Below are 21,749 nucleotides of genomic sequence, written 5' to 3'. Positions count from 1 at the left end.
TTTATAAATTTAATTTTTGCTGTCAGGGGTATACTGATAATTTTCCTTCAGTTGTTTGTAACAGTAGGCCCACCCCCATGGATTCAGCCACACAGGGGCTCGTTTTTATTATTATCGGGTTCCTGAAGCTGCCACCTCCGCCGCTCCTTCAATCTGTCCCTTTCCCGCCAACGGTGCTCCCTCGATCCGCCCCATTCCAGCTCCTGCTCCCACCCCGGTCTAGCACCAGCGACGACAATTAATGACTGCCACAGTGTACAGCTACCTCTAATCAGCTCTTGCACCTCTTTTGCCCGCATGGCCGCACCCACCAGCGACCCCCTCCCCTACACGACAAGCGACGCCAGTCCACTCGGAAGCACATGGACCTGCTGCTGGATACTGAGTTACTGACCGACACACTTTGGATTGAATTGAACACAGCTTCAATCAAAGTTGAAGCTTCAGCCTGCACGCACCAAGCAGGTCCGTCCTTTACTTTCTGCTTTTACAACAAGCAAGTGCATTCGCTAGTAGAATTGCAGGCCAGGCGCTGGGGCAGGTTCCTGCTGTCCCTCAACCCGTCTGCGCGTGTCGCCAACATTATATTATTGCGGGCTTATGCGGCCAGTTGTTGCAATCCAACTAGAGATACCTTGGATTCACTGGTGTCAGGTGACATGTATTCCCAAAGTAGTATGAATGAACCATTATATTCCTCAGTCACAGCTCACAGCGAAGTAGTATGAATGAACCATTTGCTATGCCTCCCTCATAAAGCAGAGGGCCTTGCATATATTGGTGCAGTGCAGGCGACAAAGCAGATGTGGACATGGTGTTGCCACGGATATCGGAGAAGGAAAGGAGAACTCTATAATGGCCATGATATAGAGGAGGCTGAGTAAGATCGATCAACAATAATGATTGGGATGCCTGATTTCATGATCAGCCATCAGGTCACCATACATTGTTCGTGCTGCATGTCTGCTTTCATGACCACACATTCGGTTCATTACAAGATCCACGGCTTCAGACCTATTACTTGTGCAAATATATATAGGTCCATTACTTCAAAAAATATATATATGGAGTGTACAAAGATACATGGTCAAGACTACAAGAGTGCAGGAGACGCCGCCGGTAACGATGATTTGGCAGTATGTCGGCAGTCTGCATGTGAACAGAGTATGTGTACTGCATGAGTGCGTGCTGGAGACGAGCTTCTACCAAGCACATCTCACTCCCAATTGCCACTGCAAGCTAACATCACGTGGCTCTGCGTAATGATCCTGGATCCCTGCATACATTAGTTACACGGTCACTGCATAATGATACTTGAAAATACGTACTAAGTGAGAGAAAAATTATAGCTACAAATACAAGAGATGATAATAAACGTACTTATGCCAGAATTGGAGTACAAGCAACAACTAATTAATAATCTGGAAAGCAACTTTCGGCATAGTGAAAGAATGCGATTTACTATTACCTGAGTGCATGAGCGATCATCAATGGAGCTGTGCTGTCCTCAGTCTTCCTCTGAATATCCATCCGAACTTGTATCTGAATCTTCGATGCAGTTGATGTCGCGTTTTCCAATATGGCTGATCTTGTCCCATTCGGAGCTACCTGGAGATGAGGAGGATTCGTATAGCTTCTTGTTGCAATCCAACTCGAGATACCTTGGGTTTACAACTCGCAGGTATTCTGGAAGCGTGTCCATGGTGGGGTCCTCCAGTACGAGACTGTCGAGTGCTGGTACACCTTCTAGAACCTCCAGCTTTGTGCAGCGAACGATCCTAATCTTCTGCAACCTGCTGTCGAGTGCTGTGATCTTCTTCAGCTCAGGGCAGTCAAACAGTTCAAGTACCACAACTGAAGGAATGTTCTCCACATGTGTCAGGTTGGTGAGCTCGTACAGCCATAGTTCTCTAAGAGTATGCCTCTTAGTGCTGGCGAGGCCTGGTGGAAGACAGCTCAGCTTGCAGTTTTTGATTTGGAGTCTCTCCAGACAAGGCATGGCTATGGCAGTTTCCACATCCATATGCTCCTCACAGTCATTCCATTCCCACTCTTCCCACTCACGTAGTCCATCCAAATACAGCTGTCTCAGTTTAGGAAACGGTGCCACGGAGGATGACGCTTGGAATTGGGGGCCAATACGCTTGATGGCTGGCGCATCCGTGATGTCCAGCACTTCCAAACTTGGGAGGCAGCATAGACCATCAGGGAGCTGGGTGCAGCAAGGCAGGTTCTCCAGTTTCAAATACCTTATGCTCTTAAACTCTGCCGATGCTGGAGCACACATCCAGTCTGGTAGCTGGCGACCAACGTATCCCCCTTTCAAAATATAACTCTCCAGGCAGGTTGGAGGGCAGAGCTTTTCCAAGACTTCCTCGGTCACACTTTGTTGTTGCTCCTGCTGTGCCTCAACACCACCTGTCCCTATAGTATGTCCACTTGCACTATAGTTCAACTCTAGATACCCAAGGTGGCGCTTGCTGCTAATCATGGCCTTTTCAGCCATCCGGCTGTCCTGCACCTTCTCTAGGCCATATAGTGTAAGCTTTCTAAGCTGAGAAAGAGGTGCCAGCTCTTGCAAACTGCACCAGCTATTGCTTGCATCCATGTCCACGTGTACTGGGAAGCCATAAAGTGACCTCAGATTTGTTAACTCACTGAACCCCTTAGGAATGACACTAACATTTGATCCATTGATGTTAAGAGACCTTAGATGCACAAGTTTTATGATGCTGCTAGGAAGGTGGCATAGCTTCTTACAGTTACCAAGTGAAATGTACAGTAGAAATTTCATCTTCTGGATATCATCTGGTAGCCAAGATATATCAGTTTCCTCCAAGTGAAGGTATCTCAAGTGCTTCAACATAGATAGAGAGGGAACCAATCTATTAGAATCAGCAGACCATATGTACAGTACCCGCAGGCTAGAGAAACTACTCAGCGAGTCACCAGGAAGATGAAAGTTTACTCTAGAGTTTATAATTAATGTCCTAAGTGACTCTCGCCTTTGCAAAATGCCCCAATCCAGTACTGATACGGTCTGTTCAATAGAGAGGCGACGGACATGGATACCACCACCACCACCACCACCACCAATACCAGTAGCAGCTTGTTCTCTGCCAACCACCACTAGTGATTCTTCTCTTGCCATGTATTCAGCAAAGGTGCGGACCACATCATGCATGGTGCACTTGTATCCAGTGAGAGAATATTCTTCTATAGGTTCTATAAGGTTCCTCTTTATTAACTCTCGGTAGTACTCAGTTGCCATCTCTTCGAACCCATACTCATGTGAAATAATACTACTACCATCCAAAGGTTGGATAAATCCTTCACTAATCCACATTCGAGTTACTACATTCCTATTGATTTCTTCACCTTTAGGAAATAGTGAGCAGTACAGAAAGCATTGCTTTATCTGGGGAGACAAGTCCTCGTAGCTCAAGTATAGTCGGTTGTCGAGTTCTGGAGGCAGTCCGGTCAGTGACCAAGCTGGCTTGTTCAAAACAGATTTCCACTCATGCTCACTTGGGTATCTTGTGCTCAAGAGACCTCCAATCACTTTAATTGCAAGTGGTAAGCCATCACAATTTTCAAGAATTTCCATCCCAATAGTTTTCAGTTGATCAATTCCATCTACCTGCCAACATTTAATTTAAAGCTTCTTAATTATTTCTAACAACTATCAGGTTGCTTATGTACTTCTCTAAGCAAATAAGCTTCTTCTGTAAAACAATGAAGCCTAGGTTGGCCAACGTATTGGAAGTGTACCGTCCTTTATTCGAAAATAAGCACAAGACTATGCTTGGAAAGGGCCGATTTGAAATGGAATCCGCATGAATGGGCGCAAAATCCCATAAGACTAATATATGGAATCCGTGCATTGCAATTGGGCTTTCAATGTTCTCATTCCGGAAACAGGACTATACTACAGAAAGTTTTGTAGTGGCTTTCCTTGCAAAAAAAAGTTTTCTTGTGGCTACAGGAATCGGACTTTAAATGGTCTCTTTGCGATTTAAATTTGTGGTGTGGCAGCTACGTGGTATTATTAGCTATAGGACGACTCGGATAGTCGAAAGTAGAACTCTGGGCATTATCTACTAGGACGCACTTGATGTATTAAAATATTCATTTATATGCAAACTTAGGGTCTTCGTTTTGGTTTATAAGAAATGGTAGACTGATTAATTTAGTTGTAAATTTTGGACTACTTTACAATATGGTTTGTAATGGCAGAGGTGGATAATTTAGACAAACAATATATTTAGATGTTACTTATTGACGAAATCCAAACATAGAGATATGTTAAGCCTCGGGATCAAGGGTTCCCGACCGAGAGATCCAACGACCGACCCCTCCCGGATCGCTCGGGGGCAACAACCATCAGGTGTGCTCGCGCGCACCCTCTGGCTAAGGCATTGGGCAATGCCCGAGCATGCCCGGCGCCTCTGCTTGGGACTCGGGGGCTCGCCCGAGCCCTAGGCTCCCGATCGAAGGGAGCATTGGACCCGATCCTTAGCTCCTTCCCGGCCTTCAGTTCTAGCAAAATCCCAGGCTCGAGGCAAACCCCCTGAGCCACCAAGGCTCGGGGGCTCCCCGGCACTACCCCGCGGGCGCGACGCTGTCAACCGCTCCTCCTAAAGGGTCACGCATTGGGCGTGACGCAAGAAGCCAAACTCCTCCGTTAGCCTCGGGGGCTCCAGGGCTTCTGGGCTCGCGCGTCGGCCCCCCAAGCCGACTGTCTTCACCACCAAGAAGTTTACAGAAGGTGCACTTGGTGAAGACCGGTCCAAGCCGACACAGCCTGACATTCAGCGTGTAAGAATAGAGTAGCCGGACGATGCCCAGGGCTTCTTCGGCTCCACGACATCGCCACGGTCCACATGACGCCACGGCAATACCCTCCTGGACTCCGACGCATGTGGACCATAGACTAAACTCTCACAAACCGTCATGTAACCGACCTACCTTGATATGTAAGGGGAGGTCGGATCCTAAGATGGGAGAGGACGATTCCAGAACATAATTCCTGACAATCCAGAGACGGATCGTTGGACTCCTCAGCAAACAAGTTCATGCTCTGCACCAAGAGCAAATCCACCCAAAGAGGGGCACCGAGAGCTCCTTCCGCTTCCTCCGATCATCTTCCTCCTCTTCGGTGAGGGGGAAGGCTCCACCGGCGGTGAGGCTTCCCTAGGATCAGCACCGAGTGATCCCCTACAAATCTCTCTCTCTCTCTTACACTCTATTGTAACCCCCAGATTTTGGGTGCTCTTGAGTATATGACTCGTCAGCTTCTAGACATAGGGACTCAAGAGCCCGAACCAGGATAAACCGTTGCGTCCCCTCTGTTGATTCTCATGTTCTTGAGCCCACCCAAGACACTGGAGACATGTACTCTGACACTAATACGGACAACAATGCTTGCCACGGTTCTGATCCCGTGACAGCTGGCCCTCTAGGTAGGGGAGCACGTCAAGTGTCATTCCTGCTCTATAGTGACCGGAGCCACCCGCCTCGTCGCTGGAGCAAGCGGCGCCGCCCCAGACGGTGGCGTCCGCTTCCGCGGTGAGTTCTTCGTCACGGCCAGCACCTTTGCTCCGGGCCAGGTCCTCAACTTCGGGAGCCTGGCCTACGTCGCCGACCGCTATAGCGAGCTCCGCCCACTCAAGGAGGCTCCGCCCGCTCAAGTGTAATTTGACCATGGTTCTTCTATATGACCAGGACACTTAGATTGGCCAACATATTAAAAGTGTGCCATATTGTAAAGATTTGCGGTACGGCACTCTTCAATGGTGGTCTTTTCTAAGGGACACTGCTCAGAGTTGTCTCGGCTACAAAGTACTTTTGAATGCTGGTAATTGGTTCTTAGACAATGTAGCTATTAAAATAATATTTCTAAGGACTACTTTGGAGAGAGAAGTTAAAAGTGACCAAAATGCACCTGACTATTATAATACATACCGTTAATAGTTATCCAAAAATTCATAATTGCATATAAAGTTGGATGAAGACGAACTTTATATCAAAATTGTAGTGCTTAGTGAGATCTATAATTTTGTTGTTGACAAGTTTTGGGCATAAAATTATTTATAGTACGAAATCAAATTCCCAAATATTCAATTCAAAGTTAGAATATCTTAAGTCATTTAGAATGTTGAATATTCATTTTATTATTTTATATTTTTAAATTTGAAATTTAACATTTTTAAAACGTCTGTTCCATTGTTCGAAGTAATTTGAAATTCCTAAATTTTGGATTTCAAAATTTAAGAAGTGATCTATTTTACTTCAGATAAAAAATTATCATCTACAAAGTTTAGATCCTACTGATAACTACAAATTTTCTATATACCATGTCAATATCTGAGATCATTTATATTTATAGATTTCGTCAAAATTTGATAATTTCAAAGGAAGTTTTGGCAACCTAAATAGTTTGAAACAAAGAATTTGTCAATTACAAAGCTATAGATATTATTGAGCTCTACAATTTTGATTATATTTAAAGTTTATGTTCATACAACTTCTTATGCAAAAGTTATGAATTTTTTAGATAACTATTAATTGTTGCACTATAATAGTCAGGGGTATTTTGGTCACTATTAACTTCCACTATAATTGATGTTACATTTCAAATACCATCAAATTTCAAATAGCTAGATTTCATACGGAGCTAGCCATGCACTAAATCTTTCATTGGAGTGAATAATAGCTAACTTGATCCTAGTGTTTTGTTGTTACATTTGATTATTTCTTTTAGATCATAGTTTTACTGGTCTCCTTTTGCTACTCTCATAAGCTGGTGTTCCTAGCACGAATGCTTAGATTTAACGGAACTCCGATCCATATTCTTTCTATCAAAATCAAGTATATAGCCTAGTTGTATAAAGTATGGATAGACAACTAACCTGATCAGGTTGTAGCTGCTTCTTGAGCAAAGACCAAGCATCATCATTCTCTAGAGGCTTGACACGGTGTTGGTGCAGGGGGGCTTGCATCTGTTGGGGTAGGTGTGCAGATCTTGTGGTGACAAGGACCCTGCTTCCAGGTTGTTTCTTGCTAGCATTTCTGACTGGGACACTAAGCACGTCGTTCCACACTTTCTGGCTCCACACGTCATCCATCACCAGCAGAAACCTTCCACTGGATAGGGTGTGGAATAGGGTCTCCGTCAGAGTATTTTTGTCCTTCTCAGCACCATGGGCGCCTCCAGCATGCTTGATTGCTGTCCTCAGTAACTCAACCTCATCAAACTGTTGAGTGATGCTTAGCCATATCGTCTTCGTCTTGAAGTGCTCTTGGATGGTTGCATCATTGAAGATCTTCTGAGCAAGAGTAGTCTTCCCCATGCCACCAACACCAATTATAGACACGACTTTGATGTTGTGATTATTGTCACTTGAGGTTAGCAAGTGAATGAGCTCCCTTGTATCCCTCTCTATCTGTTCCCCAACTATGGCTGACTCATCGACAAGTGAACTTGTCCTGTAGCTGGATAACTCAGCAGCAGTTAGCTTCCTTGGCTCCGGGTTGGAACTGAGGCCAATATTGAACTTGTACTTGTCCGCCTCCTTGTGGATGCTTTCCAGCCTCTGGTTGAGCTCCTTGATGCGGCTGCCTATCTTGTGTGCGAACGCGGGATTCCGCAAGCAGAAGAGCAATGGCTGGAAACAGCGGGGTGACTTATGCTCTACAGTACCACCACCTTTGGACTCCCTCCGCTTGTCAGCCTCGAGCTGGCACAAGTCGAGGATGTCAGTGGCATCATACATGGCGTTCTTGAGCTTTGTCGACCATCTTTGCACGCTCGTGTCGGTGATGCGCCTCCTCTCGGCATCTTTGAGGAAGGCTTTGAGGCCTTCCATGTTGTCCTCTAGCTTGGTGATCTCGCTGGAGACACCAAGCAGCATGGACACCTCTTCTTGTGCCATGTCCGCGATAAGCTTCTTCACGTAGGGTGCTAAAGCATCCAGGGCAGCCGCCATGGCTCAAGCCTATCTACCTGCTAGTAGTAAATCATACATATATAAGCACAGATTTGTCTCATAATCCCCAGAGAGCATAACTTGATATCAAAATTAACTATATAATGCTACTCGGTCGTCCATGTAGAAAACATCGTGGAAGGAAATTAACTATATAATGCTCACCTCAACTTATTGCAGGGCAGAATGCGGACCGAAAGAGAGTGCGGCAGAATGCGAGAGGCGATGATCCCAGCAGGAAGCGACTGCCCTTGTATAGGAGATGGAGTAGAGGAGTAGCAACTTGACTGACACAAGTCTTTATTAGTATATTTCTCGTTCATCGCTGGTAAAGAATAAGAATCACATGCGTGCCCACTTAACTTTTGACTAATCTATTCACAAAAGGAAAAACTTTTCAGTAATCGCACAGGCCGAGCCCCGGCCGGAACAACCGCAAAATAATAAAGCTGGCCTGCTGGGGTCACATGCATGCACGCGCAAGTAGTATTTGTCTTCATCCAGCGCTTAGCGTGTCGTGTCTCGTGTGGACAGTGATCTGCTGCTATTGTTTCTACTTAGTGGCATGGCATCTCTCGATTCGCTACATGCATGCATGTGAGCAAATGGAATAAAAATAAACTTTACTTGCAGTGAGAATTTTTTTATTCGATCTCCCACTCCCTCCTTCACTGTCGTTCATTAGACACTTATCTCGCCTGTTCATCTCTCACTCGATAGATCTAGTATTTCAGTCTCATCCTTCTCACTTCAAAGTCTGGAGTTGCAAAACATTTGTTAATGCCACACCACTCGTATCTTGGCTTGGCCTCCGAGCGAATTTACGTTACGGCAAAGCCCATTTTTGGTACAAGCTCTGTGCAACAAATTATACAAACCATGGTATGTACACCGTTGCCCTCACGTCGGACTTGTATATATATAACTAGAAACAAACAACAAATAATGAGATTAGAACGATAAACTTGTTCCATGCGTATGTCGATGTACTACACTGTATAATAATAATATAAGCTGCCAATGCTTTTTGTGCATGGCGAACGGCTGTCCTACAGTCTTTCCACATGGCTGTAGATCTCGAGCTAGTAGCGAGTATGGTTGCGTGCTTAGAAAAAAATATATTAGCTACTAGTGCTTGGAAACACGAGTCACATCATCATAATACATCTAGTTGCACGAAACAATATTGTTTGGTACACAGTCGACGTCAGTCGTCGAGTCGACGACTCAACTTTTCATACGTACTGACTGTGTAACTTTTCGTACCTCTAAGCGGCACGTTAGATGAAGATTATGATGTTACACAGTTGTCGTAGTAATCTCACAAGGCAGTGTACCTACCTACATACACAGTCGGCTCAACTGCTGCCGTTGCTTCTAAAAACACTTTTAATTTGTAAATTATACTACCAAAACCAGATTTAGAATGGGTAGTGCGTCCTCGGGTGCCAATCACTACTGGAGACGGCCTCTTTGCCGAGGGCCTGAGGCCCTCGGCAAAGGCCCATTAACCCTCGGCAAAGGCTTTGCCGAGGGCGGCCCTCGGCAAAGAGCTCTCGGAGAATTTTGAGTCGGCGAAGAGGGTCTTTGCCGAGGGCTCTTTATCGGGCACTCGGCAAAGCCTTTGCCGAGGGCTGGAGCGGCACTCGGCAAAGAAAAGCAGCCGTCACGGTACCGGCGCCTGGGAGGGAGTCTTTGCCGAGGGCCGTCTCCGGGGGCCCTCGGCAAAGAATTATTCTTTTTTTTTTCGAAAAATCTTTGCCGAGGGCCTCCAACCATGGCCCTCGGCAAAGAAATGTTGCAGAATTTTTCCAAAAAATCTTTGCCGAGGGCAATGGGACGGCCCTCGGCAAAGAATTATTCTTTTTTTTTGAAAATATCTTTGCCGAGGGCTTCCCCGCAGGCCCTCGGCAAAGAAATTTTAATTTTTTTTTAAAAAAAGTCTTTGCCGAGGGCCTCCAACCATAGCCCTCGGCAAAGAAATGTTGCAGAATTTTTCCAAAAAATCTTTGCCGAGGGCAATGGGACGGCCCTCGGCAAAGAATTATTCTTTTTTTTGAAAAAGTCTTTGCCGAGGGCCTCCAACCATGGCTCTCGGCAAAGAAATGTTGCAGAATTTTTCCAAAAAATCTTTGCCGAGGGCTTCCCCGCAGGCCCTCGGCAAAGAATTATTCCTTTTTTTTAAAAAAAATCTTTGCCGAGGGCTTCCCCGCAGGCCCTCGGCAAAGAAATTTTAATTTTTTTTAAAAAGTCTTTGCCGAGGGCCTCCAACCATGGCCCTCGGCAACGAAATGTTCCAGAATTTTTCCAATAAATCTTTGCCGAGGGCAATGGGACGGCCCTCGGCAAAGGACCCTTCTTTGCCGATGGCCTTGGTCATTGCCCTCGGCAAAGAGGCATAAATTTATTTTTTGTTTTTTGTTTTTTGCATTCCATCGACACAAGCATTCCATATATATACATATATATATCAACCATCACATATATATATCACACAGAACCCATTTTCTCACAATATATCACAACCATAATTGTGAATCACAAATCACAATATATTACAACGACAAGTCACATGTTCATTATCATTCACATGTTTATTACGACAAGTTCATGAAATCCAAGCACAAGTCAGAACCATGAACCACAAATATTACAATAAAGTCCAACCACATCACCTAGCACTAGTCCTCATCAAGGTAGCCTATGAGACGGTGGTGAAGGAAAGGCGGGATCACCCGGTGACGCACTACCGGGATGATTGGAACCCGCGGACGGAGGCTGCACAAAGGAGCAGAGATTGCATGTGTGAGTAATCCGGGAAAACAGTTTTGGAACTTAGAGATTGCATCTAGTAATCTAGGAATACAAAAAGATTAGACTCAATTGAAAAAAGGTAAAGAGCATTTCCTCTCTGCATTTCATGATCCTGCATCCAAAGTTCCAAACATCCCAAAAAGGTAAAGAGCATAAGCTCACATTGTCATGAAAGAATGCCCACTTTCCTCAATGCACAGTTTCAATCGTAGGAGTTTCACTTATTCTTTACTTATTCTTGAGGTTAATATATATACAGGTGGTAGTTTATGACTAGATACAAATGATAAGATCCATCACATCATCCATTGATGGTCATTCAGATGATCTGAAATCAGTTTCACTTGTTATTGTTCTCGAGGAAAAATCAAACATCTAAAGATTTCACATATGGGACATTTTATTTCATGTTCACAATAGAAGCATGCATCTGATTTTGAGGCCAAATGAACTTCTGCTGTGTGGCGGAGAAGCTCAAGTGGATTCATCAGCAGGAGGTAAAATTTCAAGCGGAGAATGTAACAAACAGCTATAAGTCCATATAAGAATAACAAACATTAGGAAATTAAGCAATACCTCCTCTCCAAAAGAATCAAGGTATAGAGACGGCCAAAAGGCCAGACGAGCAGATCGCTGCAACAGGATTGTTGTTTTCTGCGCAGAAGACCATCAAAATTGAAGCATATTCACATAAGAAAGAACAGAGGATTTTTGCAATCGTATCACCAAATAGGGAACTTAAAAAATCCAAAAATAAATTCTGAATCCAAACAATTTTTGCAAGATTATATTATTTTGGTTCCTCGTGGTAAGGTAAGTCAAAATTTTAGGTTTATCCTCTGCATGAAAATAGTGAACACAGCACTCTTAATATAAACATCATACACATGGTAGCACAAAACATGAGAGCAACAATAGGAAAGTGAAAAAAAAGGCTGCTTAACCTTTTCCGGATCAAGAACCATAAGGCAAAAGGCATCTACTGGGCCAGCTAATGGATCGAGATGAACGCCCTTAACGTGCTCGTCATCTAGAACTGGAATGCCTGGCTGTGGTCCTAAGTACTGCAATCTCGACTTCACTGAACTTGAAAACCATGCTTTCTCCCTGTGCTGTGAAAGAAGTGACAACCATTGTTTACCACGGATTGAACAGAAAACTCTATTTTACATGAGAATACAACAAGGTAAGCGATAGGGCTATTCGAAGCAGCATATACAAAAATTTTGACAGGTTGTTGAGGTGACAAGAACATATGGTTGAACCTAATAAATGAGCAAAACCCAGGTATGAACTTGAAGTAAAGCTATACTAAGCTAAACTACTAGAAACAAAGTTCTCAGTGATCTGATGAAATTTAGCACCACAAGTTAGTGTGATGATTTCGTCACAATATTAGCAGCTAAAAGAATACTAAAGGGGAAAACCAAATAACAAAAGGATGCACTACAGCCTACAGGCAAATAAATGTAACCCCTTTTTAAGCAATCAACGAATAACAATCCCTGTCCTGACACCTAAAACAGTATGTCACGGGGGTGATCAGGAAACACCAAAAGCTCCTAGCAGCATACAGAAAATGAAAGACCTACGCACTGTTTACATGTTGCTTGGGCATTTTGTTAGAATTTTAGAACCAAGAGAATCACAGAAGTTCAACTCAGCCAGTGGATATTATCCTTGTTTTAATTTAACTGGACTTGCATTAAATATTCCCATCAATCATGCTACACGTAAATTTGGGGTCATTTAAAGACTCCTTTTCTGGTAGATCTATCCAAAGACAAAACACAGCCCAACCTTCCATGTTCCCAGTGGTTTGCTCGATGACTCAACTTTTCTTTATATATAATATATATCGAATAAGGCATCCCATAATCAAATTATTCACAATTAACACCATCAATTAAACTTTCTTTTTTGGAGAAATCTACAGCAGAAGCCACGAACTGTAATGATACAGGTTTGAAGATGCACTCCTAAGACTTCTGCGGATCTTCTATGATTATTAGTTAGGATCTCTAATCATTTGAGGGCAGTCCACCCAATTTTTAGCGCTAGATCTCAAACCTGCTTTTTGGTAAAAACTCTCCGTAAGGTAGCACAAGTTTCTACTTGCAGAAAGTGATGGGTGCTATGACTCCACAACCGTTTCGGGGAATCAACGACTAGACAGTAGCTACGCCCCCTCATTGTCACCATCTCAGTAACCCCAATTCGATCTTACTTCCTCCAGCACCCAGATCGGAGCTAACAAGAGCAAGAGAATCGAGGAGTACGAGTACCTGCAGGAGTGGGCAACGAGGCGGAGTCCATCCGTGGAGAAGCCGGTGCACTTGTCGAGCTTGAGCTCCTGCAGCATGTGGCCCCTGGCACGGACGAGCTCAGCGAGGTCGTTGTCCGTGACGACCATGCGGCGGAGGTGGAGCGCCTTGAGGCACTCGAGCGGCACGGCGAGCTCGGTGACCCAGGGGCGGGCGTAGGCGCCCCAGTCGTCGGGTATGAGGCCATACATGGCCGCGTGGGGCTTCCCGTTCACGGCCAGCGACCCGAGCCGCGGGAACTGCGCGAGCAGGCGCGCCGGGGCGGCGCGGAGGTCGGGCGGTGCGGTGGTGGGGCGGCGGGGCGCGCAGCGGTGGCGGGCCGCGCGGGGCGGCGGCGGGGCGAGCAGCGGCGGCGGCACGCAGCAGTGGCGTATGAAATGTGGGCGGCGATTTTGGGCCAGGCCGCTGGCCGATTTAGGGTTGGGCCCTTTGCCGAGGGTCAAGATCCAGGGCCCTCGGCAAAGATTTTTTATTTTTTTTTAAATGTTTTTTGCCGAGGGTCATTGGCCAGGCCCTCGGCAAAGAACAAAGATTTTTTATTTTTTATTTTTTTTGAACTCAGTTTTTTTTGGTGCTATAATACATTATTTAAAACTCAATTTTAAAATTTGAGACAATTTTGACTTTGTTTAATATATTTCCCTAATTTATTTCCTTTCCTTGATTTTTTTCGAATATTTCAAAGTTGAACTACAGGTGGATGGAATAATGCAATTTAGTGATTCGAAAAATGTTATTCATGGTATTTGGTGTATGTTGAGTCCCTATCCACGAACTCACATCAAATTTCGGGCATCTTCTTCACGTAACATGACAAGGAACTTGTCGGAAAACTATTTTTAAATTATATAAAATCCATACGAAGTTCAAAAATCACGAAACTTGTCGAGGTGTCATGTTATCTCATGTGTAGGCTGTGGTAAAAAATTGAGAAGGTTTCGAGCAAGTGGGGACATCGGATGTCTAAAACCCAGACATCTCCACATGTGATCACATGTGGAGATGTCTGGGTTTCAGGCATCCGACGTCGCAACTCGCTCGAAACCTTCTCAATTTTTTACCACAGCCTACACATGCGATAGCATGACATCTCGCCAAGTTTCGTGATTTTCGGACTTCGTATGGATTTTATATAATTTTAAAACACTTTTCCGGCAAGTCGGTCGTCATGTTACGTGAAGAAGATGCGCGAAATTTGATGCGAGTTCATGGATAGGGACTCAACATGCACCAATTAACATGAATAACATTTTTCGAAACACTACATTGCAATATTCCATGCACCTGCAGTTCAAATTTGACATATTCGAAAAAAATCAAAGAATCGAAATAAATTAAGGAAAGATACAAAAAAGTCAAAATTGGTTCAAATTTTAAAATTGAGTTCAAAACAATGTATTGTAGCACCACAAAAAAACTGGGCTAAAAAAACCAAAAAAAAAATCTTTGCCGAGGGCCTGGTCTAGGGCCCTCGGCAAAGACTTTTTTTAAAAAAAATTTGCCAAAAAAAAAACCTTTGCCGAGGGCCTAACGGGTGGCCCTCGGCAAAGCTTGACGGGAATGGCCGCCGTGACCCAACGGGCCTAATTTGCCGAGGGCATCTTTGCCGAGGGCCGCGGCCCTCGGCAAAGATTTGATTTGCCGTGGGCCTGTCTTTGCCGAGGGTCGGACCCTCGGCAAAGGCCTCTTTGCCGAGGGCTGTTCTTTGCCGAGGGCTCCTGTGGCTGGCCCTCGGCAAAGAGTGTCTTTGCCGAGTGCCCGAGATTTGGCCCTCGGCAAATCCTCAGGCCCTCGGCAAAGCACGCGTTTCCAGTAGTGAATGTTAGAGGCTATCACTATCGCACAACCAAAATAATTGACGACCTTCAACCCAGGCAGCAGATGCCAAATTAGCTAGTCACGTCGCGTGAAACCACCCCTCCGTCCAATAATGCCCAGAGCTACTAATACTTGTTGGCCCCCGTAATGGGTAGTTTTTTATTTATTTTTGGAATCCCACGAAATGGGTAGTGTCAGCCCTATCTAGGAGCACGAGCAGACTAAATTTTTTGGCTGCCCAAACCCACTCCTTTTATTTTTCCTATATCGTTGTCTGCTTTCTTTTTCTTTCAGAATTGACCATGTAATGTAACCTGAAATGGGGGCTGTCCTTTTTAACGTTCTGAGCATCTTGAGTGCTGCATTTGTTTAAAATAAGAATAAAAAAATTACTCGTCAATCATGGCCTCGCAAGTCTACACCTAATGCGCGCCTAATTTTTATTTTTATACAATAAAAATAAAAAATTACTTGCCATGATCTTGACCTCGCAAGTCTACACCAAAATGCGCACCTAATTAACCAAGATGCTTTGCTCTGCCAAAATGGACGTGTTAGAATATTGTTACCAATACATCTTCTTCATTGTGCGAGCCAACACTCACCCAATAATTAACATAGACAAAGACAAGCAAGCTGGGGTACATGGATAGAGACCACATGATTTGCGCTGTCTTTTGCTCTAAAGCTAGTCATGGGCCAAGAAGAAGAGACCACGGCTAGTCACTTAACAACGTGCATTTCCAAAAACAAAAAAGAAAAGAGAGCACCCCGCCATAACACACCAACCTGCAGGCGCGCGTCCAGCCCACCGATGATGCCCTTGCCACAGGAAGAAATTAATAGCGGCTCTCTCTGATAGGGGCTTTTGCATATGTATCACCTACGACTGGCGGAGTTGATGATAGATTAGTAGTAGTACTAGTTTACAGACGGAGTGCGTGGCAAAACTGATTGGGCTTGCTTATCACTACCAATGATGCCAAGAGGTATACGTTGCGCACGAGACTTCTTTTTTCATGTGTCGACCTGAGTCCAGAGCCACATCGAGCCCAAACGATAGGGTGCCTTGGCACTGCATCTGCTCTTGATCTGCTCTGCTTTTGTTTCTGATCTCATCTACATCCTCTTTGCTCTGTTCACATGAATCGAAGTATTATTAAGCATACATATACGGTGGCCGCCTGGCCGGCCCTAAGAGCTGCCTGGCCGTCTAGGAGGCTGGCTAGACAGTGAAGAACCAGTCTGGCCGGTTGGATCAGGCGGCCTGGACGGTTTCCTCGATCAGCTCAGGTCCCTGAAATTCTTCCCAAAAATCCAAAGTTGGATCGCCTCCAAAAATTCCCAAACTCTATTGAGATGATTCTTAGGTGTATTAGATGATATCCCCGAAGAATCAAACCACACAAACTCTAGAAACAATACAGATCTGAATATCCATCTAGGGAACCGGGGTTTTCTCAAGAAATTCTCCCTAGGGTGAAAAATCGTGCTCGTGATAGATCCGAATATCCATCTTGGCAGTGTGTTCATTTGATATCCTTTCACGAATTAAACCCAACACAACAACCCCAAAACCTCACGAACTCAAGATCGAGCAAAACGGTGAATAGGGGGAAGAAAGAAGGGAAAAACCAAATACAAATCATCTTAGATCAAAGGCTCAGGTCTCAGAGAGCATGATTGCTTTATTTCCATGATCTACCCGGTCTGGTTGTCTTACAAAGGATAACTTACAGAAAACTTAAACATAGACATAGTATTAACCTCCCGCATAGTGGATCTCAACAGCAGTAGAACTCAACTAAATACTGGGAAAACCTAGAAATGAGGGCCGGAGATATGGGAAAAAAAATTGGGTGTAGACCCCTGCACCCAACCTCCGTGTAGACCCATCTTGGACGGAAGCCACGTGTCCTAAAAAGCCCATCACACATTCAGGGGTGGTCGGCAAATGTGGCAGAACCGCCCGAGAGAGCACACTTATGGAGGCGCTCGTGTTCCATTAGACACTAGGCACCGCGAAAGTGAGCTGCATCAAGCAGTTCCGTCGGGCATACCCAAGAGAGAACCCGAATAATCCATATTTTTCATCCAGAATTCAATAATGAGAACGAATTTACAATACTTAGTCCATTTCATACAAAAACAGTTCTGGAAAAAATTAATTATTACAATACCAGGTTCAGAGTGCAGAAATTAAACAGCGGAATCGAAATAACATCTAGCGATAAGATACAAGGATCCGTCTATGCCCACCAGAAGAATCCTCCACTCAAAAGCCATCCTCAAACTGCACCTGCAACAGGGGTAAATAAACCCTGAGTACACAATGTACTCGCAAGACTTACCCGACTAGTGGGAATAATTTCCCGACTCCAAAGGATATGATAGACTTTATGGTTTGCTGAGTTTCCTTTTTGCGGAAAGCATTACTAATAGTGAATCCTTATGTTTGTATTTTTATTAGCAGTCATGATTAGTTCATTAGCTAACCATTCTATGTGAATCCTTATGTTTGTATTTTTGTTTGTCAGTCTTGTTCGTCGGCCTCGTTGCTCCAGTAGACAATGCAATCAGTAATAAATCATCGTCTGTACATGTCTTCTTCCGGGCCTGTCCTGAGTTTTTTTTTCGTAGAACGAAACTAAAATTTTAAGCCTTTTTACATAAAAATGATACTACTACTAGTACTACTCACTGCTATCTAGTTATACACACATATACGAAATGTTACTAATAAGCAGTTAATTGTATGCAAAAACAATATTTATATGAAATAATTTGTATATATATTAAATTACCTTAAAATTTTATTCTAACATTTTTTAATCATTGCGAGAAGCATACTTTCTTTGACATGGTTATGTTAAAATTTAGAGAAGCAATTATTAACTGCAGTTTCATAAAATAGGGTAACTGCAATTATTAATCAGTACGTACATGATTAGGGATCATAGGATTATAGGAATAGCCGAATAGGACCGAGCCTACCTGATTGCTCCCGCCTGCCTGAAGCCTGATGGTGATGGAACTGGAAGCCGGCTCGCCCAGACGCCCAGTGCATATCACGTCACGAACAGGAGTGCCGCGTGTGGTGCGCAGGGTCGCAGATCACGTCACGACCAGACACTGGTTTTTATGCACGAGCAGTGTTGGATGTTGAGAGCAGTGGTGGTAGGTGGGAGCAACAGTTCAGATCTTCAATTAATGCTTTCCTAAATATCACTGACGGGTAAGAAGAAACACCGGCAATAATAGGCTCAATATCATTGTCCGTTTGAGTCATCAACCGGCAGTAATATGTCACTCCGGTTTGAGCCACCCGTCGACACTGCTAAGTAAGTTTCGATATCACCGTCGGCACTGATATATCACTGCCAGTTCGTGGCAACCCCAGTCATTTTTGGAATTTTATGTTAAAAATCGGTAGTGAAGGTGTGTTCTGTAATAGTGCTATTGAGCCATTGGAACAAGCTATTTCCATTGACCTGTCATTCTTGTGGTCACGCTGTTTCACATGGGCACACTGCTGGAAACGGGGGCCAATGTATGTACTCATTGTAAGATTCCCTCCACATTCACAAGATCAGAGAGCTCCACGTAATTTTTGTCAAGAGTTTTTGAAAAGCACAATTTCGTAGTATAAGCTAGGCAACGTGACTGTCTGGCATTTTAATTGGTGGCAAGGGCAGCTTGAACCATGCATATTCGTTAGGTGTGTCCTGGGACAAAGTGAGGAAATAAAGGTACAGGCAGGCCCGGCCGTCATCCGTGATGGCATAATTAAAGGCAAAAGAATATGTTCTCCAATAGACATGAGGCAGGCATGCGATTCTCTCTATCACAATGAGGACGGACGGCGAGCAAGTCTTTGCATGTTGTGGTACTACTTTAATTTCCTGTTGGGTAAGCAATTGGCAGTCACCATCATCCTTTTGTCCTTTTCCTTGGTGGAAGAGAAAGGTTGAAACTTATCTTCAGTCCACTCAGCTTGTTCGGAAACCCAAGCGACAAAGGCCCCATTTAGTTCGGCTTTTGAAACTGCTTTTCCTTTTACAAAAGCCAAAAGCCAACCAAGGGTCAGTTCGTTTGTCTGAAAAAGAAGCTGTAGCGACTGGTGGTTGCGAGGGAGAAATACGGTAGCGGCTGCTCCTCTCGTAATGTACTGTTCATCAAACAGCTGCTACAGTATTTATTACTCACAACAACCAGCCGTTACAGTATTTTGGCTTCCTTTTTCAAACAAGCGAACGGGATTATTTCTACTTAGTGGCATGGCATCTCTCAATTTGCTGCTACATGCATGCATGTGAGCATATGGAATAAAAATAAACTTTATTTGCAGCAGGAATTTTTTTATTCAAGCACACGTTTTGATATTTAGTTGGATTGTTCCAGGAACGTGGAGCCTCTTTCAACCACCAGATGGTCCTTCTATTTATTCCATTATATTATGAGTAATGGCAGCAGCTCTCCGATCCACTGTTCCTGATTGTCCATGGGAGCTGCTGGCTCAATAATTCCGATGCATGCCTGCCTGGCCAGTTGATCGATATGTCTTCATCAGTCATCACTTCATGACCGGTTTTTGAGGTGCTTATCCCTATCCGTCCATGTCACGTACCAGCTACACAGTAGTACTAGAAATTGATTGATCCATCGGATAGCCGTAGACTTTTTGTTTCATAAAATAGGGTAACTGTAACTATTAATCAGTACGTACATGATTAGGGATCATAGGATTATAGGAATAGCCGAATAGGACAGAGGCTAACCTGATTGCATAGAAAAGCTTTCTATTAGCTGCACTTTTTCGATTTTTACCGGCATTTCCTGGAAGCGCCTATGTGAAAGGTCAGTGAAAATGGAGATGGTCCACTAGCATCAGTTTGAGAACCCCCAGTGTAAATCCATTTATATTGACGGTAGTCTTAAGACAACCGTTTTGTGTAAATGGATGTACATTGGCGGCAAGCCTATGCCTGAAGCCTGATGGTGATGGAATTGGAAGCCTGATAATGCAAGCGCGTCCGAGGTATATCAGTCCATGCATGTCTTAGTCGGTCAGTTTTTGCACCAGCCAATTCTAGTTGGGCCTTGTTTAGACTGAGGTTAGGAATCAGTATTTGGTATTGTAGCATTTTCATTTGTATTTGACAATTATTGTCCAATCATGGCCTAACTAGGCTCAAAAGATTCGTCTCGTAATTTACAATCAAACTGTGTAATTAGTTATTTTTTTTCTACATTTAATATTCTATGCATGTGTCCAAAGATTTAATATGATAAAGAGAGTAAAAAAACTTGCAATCTAAACAAGGTCTTGGATGGATGATGTGGATCGGCGGGGCACCACCCCGCCGCCGCAAGCCTACTCCGCATCAGCAGGTATCACATGACATCCACTAATTTTTTGTGTGGTTGTAACATGTTGGAAAATTAGCTAGGCTAGCTTGTGCGAGGAGCCCAAGAGGTGCAGTGTGTGAAGCGGCCGGAACTTGGCCGATCTCGCGGACTCCGCAGTGAGCGTCAACTGTGCTGCGCAGGCATGGCTAATACACTACGTCAGAATAGTACTTCACTGTCGGTTCACAATACCTCATCACTGTCGGATTTTAAACCGGCACAGCCATATCGGCAGTGATGAGGGTAAGCTATCACTGTCGGTTCCTACAAACCAGCAGTGTTCTTCAACTTCACCGCCGGTTCTTTACACAACCAGCAGAGTTCAGTTTCACCAACACTGCCGGTTCATAAGACCACCCGGTAGAGTTCAGTTCCACCAACACTGTCGGTTTGTGTTTCAACCAGCAGTGTTGTCGTAAGAATTACTGTCGGTTTATGACAAGAACCGGCAGTGATGGCTAAGCCAACGCTGCCGGTTTGTGGCTCCAGCCAGCAATGCCATCATTGCCGGTTTGTTGCTAACCGGCAGTGATGTTTACGACAACACTGTTGGTTTTCTGCTAACCGACAGTGATGTCACGTTCGCATTTTATTATTTTATAATTTATTTTAATTTTTTTTGTGGAATCGGGTTTCGATTTATATACGCTACGTAGATGACAGGTCCATCAATATTAAACATTACAAATGTTACGGTTACAATTTAAATGTTCTTATTAAGATCTCGATCCCTCAAAATAAAAAAGAAATGTTTTCGGACTTCACAGATTGTGCAATGCTTCTCGAACTTCTTACAATAATCTAGCGAGCCGCTCTGGGCCATACTGGTCCTTGAACTTCACGGATTGTGCAATGGAAAATACTCCATCTTTTTGCAATATCTCGGCTAAGATGAATTTTGTCAGCTCCAATTATAGTGCGACGATCTCCATGTCTAACAGCCTTTCATGGTTATATTTCTTGCGCTGTCGTTCAAAAAAGATGATATCCAAAGAGGAATCAGTAAATCATTTTGTTGAATTATTAACAGACATAAATGAAATGGGGAATTTACACACCAACTTATCGGCTTCTTCTGATTTTCCGCCGAAGTAGTGAAGCATTGCCCACATTACATAAAATCTGCATTCATTGTTTCCCACCGGTTGTTTTAGGTACTTCCTCTCCATTTCAACAACCTTGAATGGGACCTGCGTCCCACCGATATGTCTTCTTCGGACACTGAGCAACATTAAAATGAGAATCATTAGAAAGCGGTAGGTGTGATTAGAAAATAATATGTTATTAGAATCGCTTACTAATTCAGCACTGCCACCAGTGCATCCAGATGATGAAATGGTTTTTTCTTCGAGTCCCATACCTCGATCAGATTTTTGGCAAGATTAACATAAATGAA

General features: G+C 44.1%; 2 protein-coding genes across 3 annotated transcripts; both read right to left on the bottom strand.

Annotated features, from left to right (window-relative positions):
• Positions 1 to 722: 722 nt before the first annotated feature.
• On the bottom strand, positions 723 to 8,349 carry LOC136485720 (disease resistance protein RGA2-like). 2 transcript variants are annotated; one of them, XM_066482570.1, is made up of 4 exons: positions 8,154 to 8,349; positions 6,912 to 8,008; positions 1,469 to 3,640; positions 723 to 1,276 (listed from the first exon to the last, which is right to left on the bottom strand). In XM_066482570.1, exons 2-3 carry the CDS (start codon positions 7,986 to 7,988, stop codon positions 1,508 to 1,510), a joined length of 3,210 nt encoding a protein of 1,069 aa, XP_066338667.1. In that variant the 5' UTR covers positions 7,989 to 8,008; positions 8,154 to 8,349; the 3' UTR covers positions 723 to 1,276; positions 1,469 to 1,507. The 2 variants fall into 2 exon arrangements, with proteins under 2 accessions (XP_066338667.1, XP_066338666.1); XM_066482569.1 differs by having other exon boundaries at positions 6,912 to 8,005.
• Positions 8,350 to 10,563: 2,214 nt separating this feature from the next.
• On the bottom strand, positions 10,564 to 16,385 carry LOC136489640 (coronatine-insensitive protein homolog 1b-like). The gene is made up of 4 exons (XM_066486218.1): positions 16,370 to 16,385; positions 13,088 to 13,553; positions 11,379 to 11,456; positions 10,564 to 10,766 (listed from the first exon to the last, which is right to left on the bottom strand). Exons 1-4 carry the CDS (start codon positions 16,383 to 16,385, stop codon positions 10,670 to 10,672), a joined length of 657 nt encoding a protein of 218 aa, XP_066342315.1. The 3' UTR covers positions 10,564 to 10,669.
• Positions 16,386 to 21,749: the final 5,364 nt, after the last annotated feature.

The sequence above is a fragment of the Miscanthus floridulus genome, chromosome 10 (genome assembly GCF_019320115.1).
Source record: "Miscanthus floridulus cultivar M001 chromosome 10, ASM1932011v1, whole genome shotgun sequence".
In the NCBI taxonomy this organism is placed as follows: domain Eukaryota; kingdom Viridiplantae; phylum Streptophyta; class Magnoliopsida; order Poales; family Poaceae; genus Miscanthus; species Miscanthus floridulus.
This window is presented reverse-complemented; position numbering and strand designations above follow the sequence as displayed.